General features: G+C 60.1%; 1 protein-coding gene across 1 annotated transcript; it reads right to left on the minus strand.

Annotated features, from left to right (window-relative positions):
• Positions 1–7,425: 7,425 nt before the first annotated feature.
• SOCS3 (suppressor of cytokine signaling 3) lies at positions 7,426–10,561 on the minus strand. The gene is made up of 2 exons (XM_080827446.1): positions 10,435–10,561; positions 7,426–9,825 (listed from the first exon to the last, which is right to left on the minus strand). Exon 2 carries the CDS (start codon positions 9,735–9,737, stop codon positions 9,060–9,062), a length of 678 nt encoding a protein of 225 aa, XP_080683572.1. The 5' UTR covers positions 9,738–9,825; positions 10,435–10,561; the 3' UTR covers positions 7,426–9,059.
• Positions 10,562–14,786: the final 4,225 nt, after the last annotated feature.

Raw genomic sequence — 14,786 nt, forward strand, 5'->3', positions numbered from 1 at the left:
CCCTCCACTCCAGGGCTCTGGCCATAGTCTGGTCAGGGTCCTTGCTGACTTCTCAGCCAAACCCTGGAGTGATGGCCTGAGGAGGCCAGCGGGGAAGCCCCAATGTAGGGCAGGAGTCCACAGCCATTGACTGCCCTTGCCCCCATGGGGCAATGCCAGTTGGTCTCTGAATATCTTCTGGGTGGCTTTCCTGCCAGACCCCCTCGCCTGCTTTCATGAAGAGCCAAGGGACACTGAAAAGGGCAGTGGAGAGCTGAAGGACCCCTCCTGGAAATCAGCCTGCCTCCCTCCCAGCGCTGGCTCCTCTCCCTCCAGCCTCCTTTTCATAGGGATTCTGTAGCAGAAAAGTGACGTGGAGGTCATCTCATCCTTCCCCCAGCTTCCAGAAAGAATAGTTTAGGACAACATCGGGGTTCTCTGAGACGTCAAGCAAAATCCTGCACATCGGGGTTGGCCAGAGGTCTCGCTAGAGTTTCCTCGGCAAGTCTGTGCCTGTTGGGAGCACCAGCCCTGAACATCCAAGGCTCCCTCCTGCTGAGAGGTGGGATGATCCTGGCATCCCCCTGCAACCGCCCAAGCTCTCCACAGATGACAGGTGGAACGAGAGCCCTAGGATCGTCTCACGGGCTGAGCTGGTCTCATTAATGAGTGGCCACTGTGGCCCCAGCTGCCTGGAGAGCCTTCACAGCCGCTGCTAGATGGTGGGTGCTCTCACGTGCAGATGTTAGCAGTAGTGGAGAGGGTGCTAGGCTTGAAGCCAGGTGTTGAGGGTTCCAAGTCTGCTTCTACCACTAATTACCCGTGTGCTCTGCGGCAGGTCTAAACCCCCTCCACACCTCGATTTGCTCTCCGGCGACATACAATCCATTTCATTTCCCTTGCATCGGAGGCGAATAGGGAGCATGGAATGATATCACGTATTAGGATGCATTTTGAGAAACACAGAAACGCCATCTATGCGAACATAAGGTACTAAAAATAAAAGAAGCCTGTTTGCATCCCAAAGTAAAAAGCTGTAGATGACTTAATACTCTAACGACTTCCGAAACCCCATCATTTAAAGACAATCTTGTTTTGTACAGCTTTGGGTCAGGTGCCTGGTGGGCTTCCACTAGCACGTCCTAATCTGGTGGGTTTTGTGAAGAACATAAAAGAACAGATACAGAGCCTGGTACAGAGTAGGCGTTCAGTAAATAATCATTGAGGGAATGAGCAAGAGTGAGTTTCGTTCTTTCTTTCTTTCTTTTTTTTTTTTTTAAGATTTCATTTATTTATTTGACAGAGAGAGAGAGAGACAGGCAGGCAGAAGGAGAGGGAGAAGCAAGCTGCCCGTTGAGCAGGGAGCCCGACGCAGAATTCGATCCCAGGACCCCAGGATCACGACCTGAGGCGAAACCAGATGCCCAACTGACTGAGCCCCCCAGGCATCTGCAGAGTGAGTTTCTTCCTTCTAAGTGTTCACAGTCCAGGTGGGAAGAAATCAAGAAACCATAACACCATGTGACCAGGTGATAAACAAGTAGCAATGGTCCCCGGATGCCTTACAAGGGAAGAGAGGTCTCAGAACTGTGTGAGTCCAGGAGAGCTTCAGGGAGGAGGCGGGAAAGGAGGCAGCCTGAAAAGAGGGACAGAACTCGAAGAGAGGGACAGGGGGCGGGGGCGGGCAGGCTGAGCCTTTGGGTGGGATAACCCCAACAGGCCAGGACATGGGCTCACAAGGGAGCACGGGGGCGGGGAACTCCTGTGGTGGGCAGATGAGGAGAGCACCCTGGCGTAAGGAAGTGTATCTGCCAGCATGGGGTGCATGGGGTGGGGAGCTGGCGAGGCCGGGTTTCCACTCAGGTGAGAGCCTGACGCGCGCTGGAACCCGGCTGAGAGGAAGACGTCCAAGGAACCAGTGTGGACCCTACGGGGGTGGGCCTTGCATGTGATGTCACAAAAGCAGTATTTTTAGACGATGAGTCTGGCGTGGATGTGCCCGATGGGGACATACCAAACTTCTTCAAGTTCCCTAAGGTTTTTTCCCTTTTCCGGGCCATTTCCCTGTTTCAGATCACTAGGATGCCCCGTGTCCCACGCCGCCTGCCTGTGGGAGGGACAACTGCTGTTCAGCCTTGGCTCACCAGTGGCCCCTCTTCTGGGAAACCACTGTAGGTCATTTCCTCCTGGGGGCCCCCCGCTGTAGGCTGTATAACATTTTATTTTTACAGCCATTCCTTTTTAGGATACTTCTTGGTTTTCACGTCTGGTTCCCCTTTCAGACTGTAAGTGTCCCGAAGGCTAAATGCTTCTTGGTTGGCATGGATCTCCAGCCCTGGCCGCAGCACCCAGAACACAGTGCCTACCAGCCTTGGGTTTGCCCTGGAGCGTCGTTAAGGCAAGGGTCTGGCGCTGCTAATGTACCCTAAAATTCCCAAACCCAGCAGCCCCCCACCGTGTGACCTCCTGGGACCCCAACCGCAAAGAGTATATTGTGAACAGCGCCCCCTGCGGTTGGGCAGTAGGGCGGCTTCCTGAAGGACCAGGTTTTCTATTTCATGTCTTTAACATGCTGTGTGGTATAGATACTAGGTAAGGTTTTCTGTTCCAAGGGAAGAGTGGAGATTTGGGGAGCACGGAGTGAAAGGAAAAATATTTTCTTGGGCGCTTGGGTGGCTCAGTGGGTTAAGCATCTGCCTTCGGCTCAGGTCCTGATCCTGGGGTCCTGGGCTCCCCTTCTCCCTCTCCCTCTGCCCCCACACTAGCTCGTGCTCCCGCTCTCTCAAATGAATCAATAAAATCATTTTTTTAAAAAGGAAATACATTTTCTTGTGTAATGTACATAACAAACTAGCATTCTGGTTATCTTCTTCTTCTCCTTCTTCTGTTTGTCAGTCGAGCCCCGATTCAGCCTTTCTCTACAGCCGGGCCTGGTCCTCACTGTGAACGGCAGCCGTGACGTGTAAGGAGGGGCGCGTGGAAGTTTCAGCATTCAGAGCCCTAGTTTCTTTTCAGAGGAGAGCCTGGGGCCTCTGGTTCTCTGCAATGCAGCCTTCCAGACCACTGCTGTTGCTTAAGGCCGTGCTGCAATGCAGAGCACTCGGGAGTGGGAAGTCCAGAGTTCTCCCCGCTTCTGGGAACAGCCCCCCATCCCCCTCCCTGCACCAGCTTCCACAGGCGGTCCTCATGACAGTGGGTCAGGCTCACCCAAGGATTTCACAAATGCCTGGCCTGTTCCCAACACAGCGCAGCTGTGAGGGCTCAACACCGGGGGTTGGGGGGAGAAAGAGTACCGTAGTCCTCCCGCACGGGGCCCCCTGGTCTCAGGCCCAGGGCCCAGGGGCTGGAGCCCAGGAGAGGGAAGGGCTGCACTTGCCTGCACTTGCCGCTTGCCTGGCGGGGTGCGGGCAGTGAACCCAGGCTTTCCCTCCCAGCTGACTTCCCAGATGGGCTTAGTCAAGGTTCAAGAAGGAAATTCCCCATCCCAGGAAGAGGGGAGGATCCAGGCTTGTCTTCCCCGAAGGCAGCATGGAGTGGTCGGAGAGTCACTTGGAGTGATGTTGAGTATGCAGAGTCCCGGGCTATCCCCAGGGCTTCTGATTCAGAAGGAGCCCAGCTTGCAGTCTGGGAGTCAGCAATTTCATCCGGTCCCTGGGGGCTGGCTGCAGGTGTTTCCGTGCTTCGGGGGGCCCAAGGAGGGTCTGTGTGAAGGGTATTTGGCTGAAGGAGCCCTGGTTTCTCAGCCAGAGGGCGTCCAGCTGCGGTTCTCTTTCTAACTGGCCCCACGACCTTGGAAGAACTGCCCCGGTATGCTGGGCCTCAGTTTCCCCATCTCTGAAATGGGTGCATTCTGCCCTGAGGGTGGGGTGATCAACTAGCCTGGTTTGCTGGACTTTCAGAGTGAACTGGGACAGGGCTGGGCAAACCAGGGCAAGCTGGTCAGCCTACCCGAGGGTGGGACAGGATCGTGGATGTGGGGCGTACTGGAAATGTGACTTGAAGATGCTTCTTTGGGGTCCTGATAGCAATCTGTAATTATTGTATTTGTGGATTTACTAGTTCATTGTCACTCCCGGTAAACCTCAGGAGAGCAGGACAATCAGGGCCTTGTCTTGTCCTACATTCAATCCCCTGACACACTGGACGTGTCCAGTAGTTGTTTGTTGAGTGAGCAAATGAGGGACTGAGGGGCTGGGGGCTGGAGGCTCCCAGGACGGGATCCCAGAACAGAGAGGAGTGTGCGCTGGGGGGCGGGGTGGGGGTGGGCCATCGGAGCCAGCCTGGAGGGAGACTTGGCTCCCCTGGGGGGAGAAAACTTGATTCCCTTCTGGCCGGGAAAGACTCAGTGCTCTCTGAGCAGCTCCCCTCGGAGGGGTCAGTGACCCCCGGTGACGGAGGGCCGCCTCCCTCCCCCAGGAGCCCCGGGCGCGCTGGTCCACCCTCTCTCCTCCCTCTCCCGCCACCCCCCCCCACCCCAGGGAGGTGCGCCTGGCAGCCACCCCGTCGAATTTCCTGGCACTCGGCTGAGAATAAACAGCGCTCCGCGCCTGTAATCCCGTTGTCACGGCGACCGCGCTCCGCGGGGCGGGGCGGGGGCGGGGCGGGGGCGGGGCGGGGGCGGGGCGGGGGCGGGGCGGGGGCGTGGCCTGCCCTGGGCGCGCACGCTCCGCTGGGCGGCATCGGCGGCGGCGGCTCGGGGGCGCGGGCCCGGGAGGTGCCACCCGCCGGGCTCAGCGCGGACATTCTTCGCATAGCTCCGCCAGGGCTCCCGCGGCGTCCGGGAAGTGGCTCTTCCTGGCAGAGGCCGGCTTGGGAGCGACGCGCCCGCCCGCTCGGCGGCAGCCCGCACGGGAGGGGGCGGGACGCGGCGCGGGAAGGTGCGTCCCGGGCTGGCTCTTCCCACCCTCGACTTGGGGCTCCCGGATCCGCCCCGTGCACGTGGTCCCCCACCCCCGCGGACTTCTGTCGGTGCTCGGGCTCCCTCTGTGACTCTCTCTCCGGGTCTCTGCGCCTGGTACCCTGGCGGTGCCCCCTCCCGAACCTCCTTCCTCGCTCCTTAGACTAGGACCCAACGTGCAGGCTAATTTTCCATCTCCAGCTCCCCTGGCTGTGGCCTCCTTCTCTCCCTCCCCCCGCAGAGCAGGCCTTAGGTTTCCCGTTCCTGGCTCTAGCTCATCCGGAGGCCTGCCCCAAAACAGCACCACCGGAGAAAGGATAGGGCCTCTTGGGGGCGGATTCCGAAGCCAGAAGCAGCATGATAGGGTTGGGTTGCAGGGCCCCCTCTCTGGGGGCCGGCCAGGGACCCCCAGCTATGTTCTTCTTAACCCCACCGAGGCGTGGGTGCCTGCTCAGACTCCTTAGCAAATCTGGGAACCAGGCACACTCCTCTGACAGCCAGGTGAGAGCCCCCTGCCCTTAGGTCCCTGGGAGAGGGTGGGCTCTGTCCCCAAGAGGACTGAGAAGTTCAGAAAGATTTTTGCAACAGGAGGGCAGGATGAGGGAACTCAGGAAGGAACACCGGGGAGCAGAGGGATCTAAGCGAGAGGTTCTTGCCTTGGTGTTGCCGCTGTCTTGCTGTGTGAATGTAAACAAATTGCTTTCCTTCTCTGGGACTCCGCTTCCTTGTCTGCAAAAGTAGAAGGCTGGTCTAGTCTGTGGTCTGAAAACGGAGAGACAAATAAAAGTGTGGGAAGAAGGATGGGAGGGGGGCATCCAGGGAAAGGAGTCTGGGGTCTTCCTGCCTCCGAGTTGAACCTCGGGGGCGGGAGGGCTGGCCAGGACAAGGGTTCTCTCCTGGGGCAGAGAAGATGAAGCCCTTTCAATCAGCGCCCTGTGAATGCTGGGCATCCTTACTCAACAGCCTTCTGGGCCAAGGACTGGGACTTAGTGTGCTCTAGGTTCCAAGGTTCCAGGGAGTCTGTCCTTCCAGCAGCTGTGCAGCTCTCTGCTGAAGGCCGATGGTGGCCGGCTGGCTGGCAGACCCCTGCTCAGGGAAGAGGCTGCCTGGAGCTTCCCAGGCCCCACTGGGTCCTCTCACCTGACTTTGTGCTCTGGGAAGGTGAGCTTACCTGGGTCTGCATTCCTATTTCCAGAAACAGTGGTCTCTCTGGAGTGGTCCCTATGTGCTCTGTCCACTCAGTAGTCTCATGCCTAGCCTGGCCCTTTCTTGTCACTTTCCATTATTCCCCCCCAAATGCTAGGAAATGGGAAAGAAACATGACTTTATTTGCTCTTGGTTGCCTTTTGGACAGATTCCTGGAGCAGCTTAGGGGGAGGGGGGCGGTGGGGAAGTGGGGGGTGGGGGGTGAGGCCTCCTGCATTTGTTTCAGGCATCTGAGGTTTGGGGGAAGTCCTGGGGGCCCCTGACTTGGGGATAACACTCATCTCTTCAGCTGTCAGGTTTGGGGTTTGGGGGGAGGAAGCATGGAAGAAAAATGTCACAAAGAAAGTATTTTTTTTGCTTTTGAGCATAACTGTAATGCTGGAACCCCGGAGTGGGGGTCCTCACCTGTTGACTTTGCGGGGGGATGTGCAGAGGGGCAGCTCTGGGCACATACTTAGTGCTTAGGGAGGCAGACAGAGTTCATGGGCTTTGGAAACCAGATGCTCCCAGGTTCTAGTTCTGTGTCTTTTCCCACATTCCCAATTGGTGTTTCCGTGGGCAGGTTGCTTAGCCTCCCTGAACCTGAGTGGCTTCCCCCCCCCGGGGGGGGGGACAAATATTTACTGAGCACTGTTCTAGGCATCAGAAGTGATCAGCGTTAAGCCCCCAGCTCCCATGCTCCGTTGTGTCTAAGAATATGGCGGTGCTCACACCTGCCTTGTGGGGCTGGGAAGGTTAGTGGGATAGCCTCTAAGTGCCCAGAGGGTGGGAGTGACTAAAAATAGGCAAATAGATGGGTGCTGTCACCAGGAGGCCTGTGACTGGCCACCACTCAGGAGGGGTGTCCCAGGAATGGAGGGAAGCTGGAGGCGCCAGGAGGCAGTGCCCGTGGGGATCACCCCTCCCCCCACCTCCCATGAACCGGGCTGTGCTGAGGTCACGGGTCACTGCCAGGACCCCGGGAGTCTGGGCTTTCTCGGAACACCTCCTTGCCAAGCAGCAGAGCGCCTCTAATAGCCTGGAGTCTCTAAAAGCTTTGACCACAGCTCAGCTTACTCCCTGCAAACCCTTTGAAGGGCTTCCTTCGAACTTGCTTTGCATATTCTGGTCTGATCTGAATCAGACTAGCAGGAATTACCCCTCTCGGTAAAGCCGGGGTGGCTGCCTCGGCTTGTCAGTGACGTGGTGAAGCGGAGCCCGTCTCCACGGTGAGGGGCGCCCGGGACAGCGAGGGGGAAGAGTCCTGCACCTCTTCGGCTCCCCCACCCCACCTCGGACGCGTGGGAGGGGGGGCAAGGCAGGAAAGGGGCCAGGAGGAAAAGGCTTCAGTCGGTTTTCATTAAAAAATAGTGCTCTTTATTATAAATTACTGAAATGTTTCTTTTTTGAGTATAAATATAAATATGTGCAAAGTTTGACTTTGACTTGGGTTCTTCAAGCATCTCCTAACAGCCTCGAAGGCCTGGGTGGGGGAGGGGAGAGGGCTGGAGGTGGGATCTTTATAAAAGACAGAGTGATTGAGGCAGATTGTAAACATTATTAAAACAAACAAAAACAAACAAAAAAAAAACCAAGAAAAAGAAAAAATACCTAAACCAAACACCCCAACACACAGCTGCCCCAGCCAGCCCAATACCTGACACAGAAAACTTTGTGTTTGTTTCATTTTTCCCCAAAAAGAACAGTTCCAGGTTAATTCCATCGCTGCTACATTCCTGTTAAATTTTCACTGATCAGTGCTATTACAGAGCTGGAGCGGCTGGGGTGGCGGGGCCCCAGTCTCTCCGTGACTTCCTGCCTGTGCCCTTCCCCCAGGGGAGGAGGGCCGTGGGACCGGGTGGCTCTGCCCTGCCAGAGCCCGGGCACCGCGAGGCACCTGTGACTGGCCACTACCGAATGGGCTCGCATTCTTCCAGTGCGGGGCTGGAAGGCGTGGATCTCCACCCCCCCCCCTTCCCCCTCCGCCCACCCCTCCCCCCACGCTGAGCGGCCGGCCCTCCGAGGATCCCTTGGCCTCTGTCGGGGTTGGCTGAGTGTGTGGCTTCTTGTGTGCCAGTCCCTATCCATGGGACAGGGAGCATTTAAGGCAAATCTCCTAGCCAGACAGTCAGGAGGCACAAACTAGAATCCCTCATCTTCTCTGTCCGGAATCTGGGGTCAAAGATGGCTCCTCTTCTCCATCTTCGTCCCACCCCAGGTGCCAGAAGGTAGAGCAGGGGTGGGGAAAAGAGTAATTGCCCTGCCCACCCCTTCCCCTCCCAGTGCCACTTCCCCCTTAAAACGGGGGAAGGGCCCGGGGGTCCCGGGCACTAGATGGACTCTGCGACCTGCGTCTCTGGAGGCTGTCCCAGAGACGGAGACAGAACAGACCCCTTCAGGTCACCGCTTGCCCGTACCCCCCAGAGCCAGGGGAGGAGCACGCAGTCGCCCTCCTCACCTGGGGGTGGGCAGTGGGAGTGGCCAACGCCGCGGCCAGCCTGCAGCCCTGGGGCCCCGGGCGCCCTCTCCCGCACCCTTTTCCAGGCCAGAGACCTGCTCGGGTTTAAAGCTACCTTTTAAACCAAATCAAAGAGCAAACAAGTTCCGTTGGAAAGTTTGAAGACTCCCCGGCAGTTCTCACTAGTTCAACACTCCCGCAGTGTCCCCTGTTTGGAAATGCAGGGGGAGTCGAGGAAGCGAAGAGCTGAGAAGAGAATCCACGGCGGACGTCGCTGTCCCCGTCGGGCCAGCGGGCTCCTCCGGAGAAGCTGGAGTGGGGGCGGGGCGCTCAGGTGGCAACTCCCCCTTCCCTCAAACACATTCCAGGTCCCGCCTGCCCCATTCTGCAGGGGGGAGGGCCGAAGGGAGGGGCCGGTCCGCCCCTCCGCTGGCTCGCCCGGAGCTGCAGGGCTCTCCTGGCCGGATTCTTGTGCTTGTGCCATGTGCCACGGAGGAGAGGGGACCCAGGCTCCTCGCCCCGACCCCTGTCCTTTGCTCTTTAAAGCGGGGCATCGTACTGGTCCAGGAATTCCCGAATGGGCCCAGGCAGCTGGGTGACTTTCTCATAGGAGTCCAGGTGGCCATTGACGGTCTTCCGACAGAGATGCTGAAGAGTGGCCACGTTGGAGGAGAGGGGCCGGCTCAACACCAGGGGGATCTTCTCGCCCCCCGAGTAGATGTAATAGGCTCTCCTGGGGGGATTCCCGGGGAGCGGCTGGGATGGGGGCTGCTCCGGCACCTCGGAGGAGGGCTCGGTCGGCGGCGAGGGGAAGGAGGGGGCGCCGGGGGGCGGCATGTAGTGATGCACCAGCTTGAGCACGCAGTCGAAGCGGGGCACGGGCTGCGTGCTCCGGGGGTCGCTCTGCAGCGAGAAGCTGCCCCCCTCGCACTGGATGCGCAGGTTCTTGGTCCCCGACTGGGTCTTGACGCTGAGCGTGAAGAAGTGGCGCTGGTCCGAGCTGTCGCGGATGAGGAAGGTGCCGGCGGGCTCGGCGCTGAGCAGCAGGTTCGCCTCGCCGCCCGTCACGGCGCTCCAGTAGAAGCCGCTCTCCTGCAGCTTGCGGACCGCGTTCACCACCAGCTGGTACTCGCTCTTGGAGCTGAAGGTCTTGAGGCGCAGGCTGGTGTCCAGGGGGCGGCTCATCCCGGCGGCGGGAAACTTGCTGTGGGTGACCATGGCGCACGGAGCCAGCGTGGATCTGCGCGGCGGCGGCTGCAGCTGCTCGGCGGCCTCCGCACAGCGGCCGCTACCGCATCCCGGGGGGCTGTGGGGAGGAAGGGGCGCGCCGCGTGAGTGCCCGGAACCCTCCAGCGCGCCCTGCCCGCTCCGGCTCCCCGGCCTCCGCCGAGCGGCCGGGGCACCCCCTGCCCGGAGGGCCTCCCGCCTGAGCCCTTCCTCCCACCCGGGCACCCCGCGGAGCCCGCCCAGCCCCAGCCCCCCGCCCCCGCCGGCGGGGTGGCCCCAGGCAGCCCCCTCCCCGGCGCGCACTGGGAGAACGCCGAGTGGGAAACTCGGGCGCGGAAGTTGGGTCTCCGGGAGCACGGCCGTGGAGGGGAGCGGGAGAAGGGCCCCCGGGACGCTCTGGGCGCCGCTCAGTCCGGTGGCCCCGGGCGGCGGGGACGGAGAGAGAAATCTGAGGCATTGGGGGGGTAGGGTGGGGAGGGGACAGGAGAAGCCCGAGGGCCCAGCCTGGGTCTTCCGGGAACCTGGGATCTCCGGCTTCCATCCGCTCTGGCCCCTACCTCGTCCCCTCCCTGCCGGGAATGACCAGGGAAGGGGAGGGGAAACCGGGAAAAGCTCCCGAGACCAGCTGGTCCCCCCCGCCCCGAACCCCCGCTCCCGCCCCGCTCCACGCCGCGCCCCTCCTTCCTACCTCGTCCCAAAACGAAGTCTCCGGCCTCGGGGCTGCGCCTCCTACGGTCCCCAAGGCGAGGCGGCGGCGGCGCGGCGGCCAGCGGTGGCCCGCGCTGCGCCCAGATGTTGGCGGCCGTGAAGTCCACAAAGGGCCTCGCGCGCGCGTCCTTCGGGCTTCGCTGGGGCGCCCGCCCTGCCCCCTGCGCGTCCCCGGGCCGGCCGGCGGGGACGAGGCGAGGGGCCGCGGCGGGAGCTGGGCCGGAGCGGCGGCGCTGGCGGCGGCGGCGGCGCGGGAGTGCGAGTCGGAGCCGCCGCCGAGGCCGCGCTCGCGGGTATATACGCGGCCGCCGCGCCCCGCCCCCCCGATTCCTGGAACTGCGCGGCCGGCCTTCTTGTAATGTTTAGTCACTACTCGCAGCAATGAAAGGCTGCGCGGAGGGCGAAGGAGGGGCCGCGGGCGGCCGAGGGCGGGCCGCGAGCGGGACCAGGACCGGCCGAGACGCGCGCACAGACAAAGCGCGGCGCGAGGCGGCCCCGGCGGCCGGCGGGCGCGGCGCCAGCCCCGGCGGCGCGTTCCTGGCAGCGGCCCCTCCCCCCCGCGCGCTCCGCCCCCAACTTCTCATTCACACTTTCCCCCTCCCTTCTAAGAAGGCCGGTTTCTGGCAGAGGCGGGGGCCCCGCTCCGGGCGCGCGCGGGCAGTTCCAGGAGGCCGAGCGGGAGAGGCTCCCGGCTCCCCTTCCCTTTTTCTCAGACCTCGCGGGGACACCCCCTCGCCCCGCCCGGGCCCGCCCGAGGTCCCGATCGCGGCCCCAGGAGGCCCGGGCCTGCCGCGAGGGCAGCGGGGACCCCCCGAAGCCGGTCGGCGACACTGGGGCCGGACCCGGGAGCGGGAGCGGGGGTGGGGGTGGGGACCCGGGGTCATGTCCCCGGAGCGCAGCCGGGAGTCCCGGGGACGGAGGGGACGCGGCTTGCGTGGCGGCGGTCGGGCCTCAGCCCCGCGGCGCACCGCCAGGCTCCCCGGCGGCGCGGACAGCAGTGCCGCCTCCCGCCGCCCGAAAACCAGAGACCGACAGGCAAGAACCGCCCTCACACGTCTGGGTCTCCGGACTTTCGGGGTGCGGTGTGGGTCTGGCCGGGCGCTCTCGCCGGGCGGGCCTGGCCCCGGGGCGAGCCCCGGCCCCGCCCCGCGCCCCGCGTCCGCTAGAGGGCGCCCCGGGCCTCGTAGGGGAGCGGAGTTCGGAGCGGCGCCTCCCGGGCGGGGGAATGGAAACTGGAGGGGGCGGTGGGGAGGCTGGCCCCGGAGCCGGGGCGGGGGGACCTCCCGGGGGACCCAGGAGAGTTCTCCTCCCAGCTGGAATTGGACCTGGGGCTGAAGGTCCGGCAGCGGAGCATTTCCAGAAAACAGCTTTTCAGTTCAGCCCACTTCCAGATGGCCCAGGGCCGCCAAGAATGTGCCCCGCCCTCCCTACCTCGAGTGTGGGGGTCTGGGCCCGGGGGCGTGGTGGGGGGGCGAGGAGGTGCGCGCGGTGGATGATGGATTTGCTCTTGGTCCGAGCGGCATGGATGTGGGTGGCTCGGGCTAACCACGGCCAGCTTGTTGAAGGTTGGGAAGTTTTGCAATCCGTCCCCAAGCAGGCCGCGGGGCCGACCCCTGAGGACCAGATTAAATTCCACTGAAATCGTCACCTCTCGGTACACAGGATGCCGTGGGCTTTGGGCTGTGCCCTCTTCCCAGATGCCACCCTGATGAAGAAAATGAGATGGAAAGGGAGGGAGAGAGGCTGACAACAGGCGTCTTGGGAGTCTAGCCTGCAGAGGCCTGGCTCCTTTGGTTCTCTGGGAGGGGGCCTGTCCATCACCTCTCTCCCTCACGCCTGTCCGGACTCCGTGAGATTTGGGCAGGACCCTTAGCCTCTCTGGGACTCCGTCTGCCGTGTGTAAAATAATCACGGTAACCTCTTCCCATCAGAGAGCTGAGATCACGGAGCTAGAAGAGATTCTGCACGTGGCAGTGGGCTAGAAACGGGAGGGAGACGGTCTCGTTCTTCCTCAGCTCCTGTTAGGAGATGGGAGTAAGGAGGAACTCTTCTCGTTGTTTTTAGTTACTTCCACAGAGGGGGAAATGGATTTATTCAACGCATTTCTCAAATACTGGGCTCTGTGTAGCAGGCATTATGCTACGTATTGAAATATAACGATGGATAAGACCGGGTCTTTGCCCTCGGGATGCTTGTGGGCTAATGAAATGGATCCCCCTCTCCCGAATCAGGAGTCTGTTCTTCCTCTTGTCCGGCAGAAGGACAAGAGGAGGCTGCACCAGGACCATCCACTTCTGTCCCGAGCCCGTGGAGGACAAGAAGACTCGCAAGGAAGAGCCCTCGAGTTAATGGATGAGAAAGTGCTTTGTAAATTATAACGCTCTGACACAAGTCAGGTTCATTCATCCAGTCCACAAACCTTCATTGAGTGCCTGCTGTTGCCAGGCATGGAGCAAAGTGCTGGGCTGGGCAGACAGAAGCACTGGGTGAATCCTGCAAGGAGACAGGCGAGGCGAGAGACAGCCCCTGCAGTGAGGACACCGGGAGAAAGGGGTGATTGTGACGATGACCCTAGGATACTGTCAGAGTTCATTTGTAGGGAGGGGGTGTTGAAGGGGGAAAGATAAGGAGGAAGAGCGAGCCTGGAACTCTGGGAATTCCAGCCTCTGAAGGAAGAACATGGTCCCCAAATGAGCCTGGGCTCTGCAGAGGACCCACAGCAAAGGCTGCATGTCTGCCCCCGAGCTGGGAGGGGGGAGGGGGCTGAAAGGGGCTGTGAGGGGGGCTTGCAGTGGGGGAGGGCAAGCGGCAGTTGTGGGGGCTCTGCCCTCCTTACATACTGACTCTGGAGACTGAACTCCTGTCTAGACTCCACTAGCCAGTAGCTGTATGACTTCTGGTAATTTACTTCCCCAGGCAGGCCTCAGTTTCCTGATTTGTAAAATGGGCTGTTAATAGTAGCTACCTCACCTGGTTGTTGTAAGGATTAAATGAGCTAATGTGTGCAAATGCTTAGGATGATACCTTAAACATATTAAAGGCTCAGTGCACGTTGGCTACTTTTTTTTTTTAAATAAAGATTTTATTTATTTATTTATTTGGCAGACAGAGACCACAAGTAGGCAGAGAGGCAGGCAGAGAGAGGAAGGGAAGCAAGCTCCCTGCTGAACAGAGAGCCCGATGCAGGGCTCAATCCCAGGACCCTGGGACCATGACCCGAGCAGAAGGCAGAGGCTTTAACCCACTGAGCCACCCAGGCGCCCCTGGCTACTTTTTTTTTTAAAGGACTGGGGTGTCCGAACAGAGGAGGCATGGCGGCAGCCCGGGCTGCTGGGGGATGGGTGTGGCCAGGAATGTCTCTGTTTTGGAGGTCTGTGTTATCTCCTGTGTAAGACACATTCCATGAAGCCACTTGTCTTCAAACGGATTAGCCAACTACCAAGTTTCCCTTCGGCTTTCTAGTATCTCCAGGTTTCCAATGCCTTGGGATGATCCAGACTCAGCCAGCGTGTGTCTAAGGCCACCATTAGTGGCCACCACCCCACTGACCTCTCACGTAGCCCCAGGCTGTCTCCAGAATGTTCCCCAGGCCTGGATCTTTGCATGCTCATTTCCTTCCGGGTGGAACTGCCTTCTACACTTTGGCTCGTTTCTACTTTTCCTTTAAGACTTGGCAGAGACTCAGTCCAAACTTCCAGGGGAGTTCTTTCCACGTTAACCAACATGCCCTGTGAGTGAGAACCTCGAACAACCAGACTGCGGTCGGTTTTCTCAAACCTGGTACATCGAAAGTGCTCGGTGAATCTTTTTTTTCTTAAGATTTATTTATTTATTATTTTAGAGGACGGAGGAGCAGAGGGAGAGAGAGAATCTCAATCAGACTCCCCACTGAGCACAGGGCCCCATGCAGGGCTCCATAATACGACCTGAGCCAAAACCGAGAGTTGGACGCTTAACCCACTGAGCCACCCAGGTGCCCCACCCCCTCCATGAATCTTTGAGATTGTTTTAATTCCTGTTTTCCATCATTTTCAGATGCCACTGACTGCTTCTCTCTAGAGTTGCTTTTGGTTTCTTCCTGCAGGACTTGGAAGTCCCACGTGCCTTCGGTGGGGATTAATAAACCCATTAATCTGAAGATAGAGAGAGGACTCCAACTTTGCTGGAAAAGTGGGAAAGGAGGCACTGGGCCAGGACAAGGGCACACCCTGGGAGACCCTCTTCCAGGCAAGAGAGATGCCCGAAGCAGAGCCATCCCGGGGCCTTGTCACACCCCCCGCCCCAGCCCTGCCTGCTGGGGGCTCCCTGGAGAAGAGCTCATCCACATCTGGC

Source organism: Martes martes (assembly GCF_963455335.1).
Source record: "Martes martes genome assembly, chromosome: 16".
Taxonomy (NCBI): domain Eukaryota; kingdom Metazoa; phylum Chordata; class Mammalia; order Carnivora; family Mustelidae; genus Martes; species Martes martes.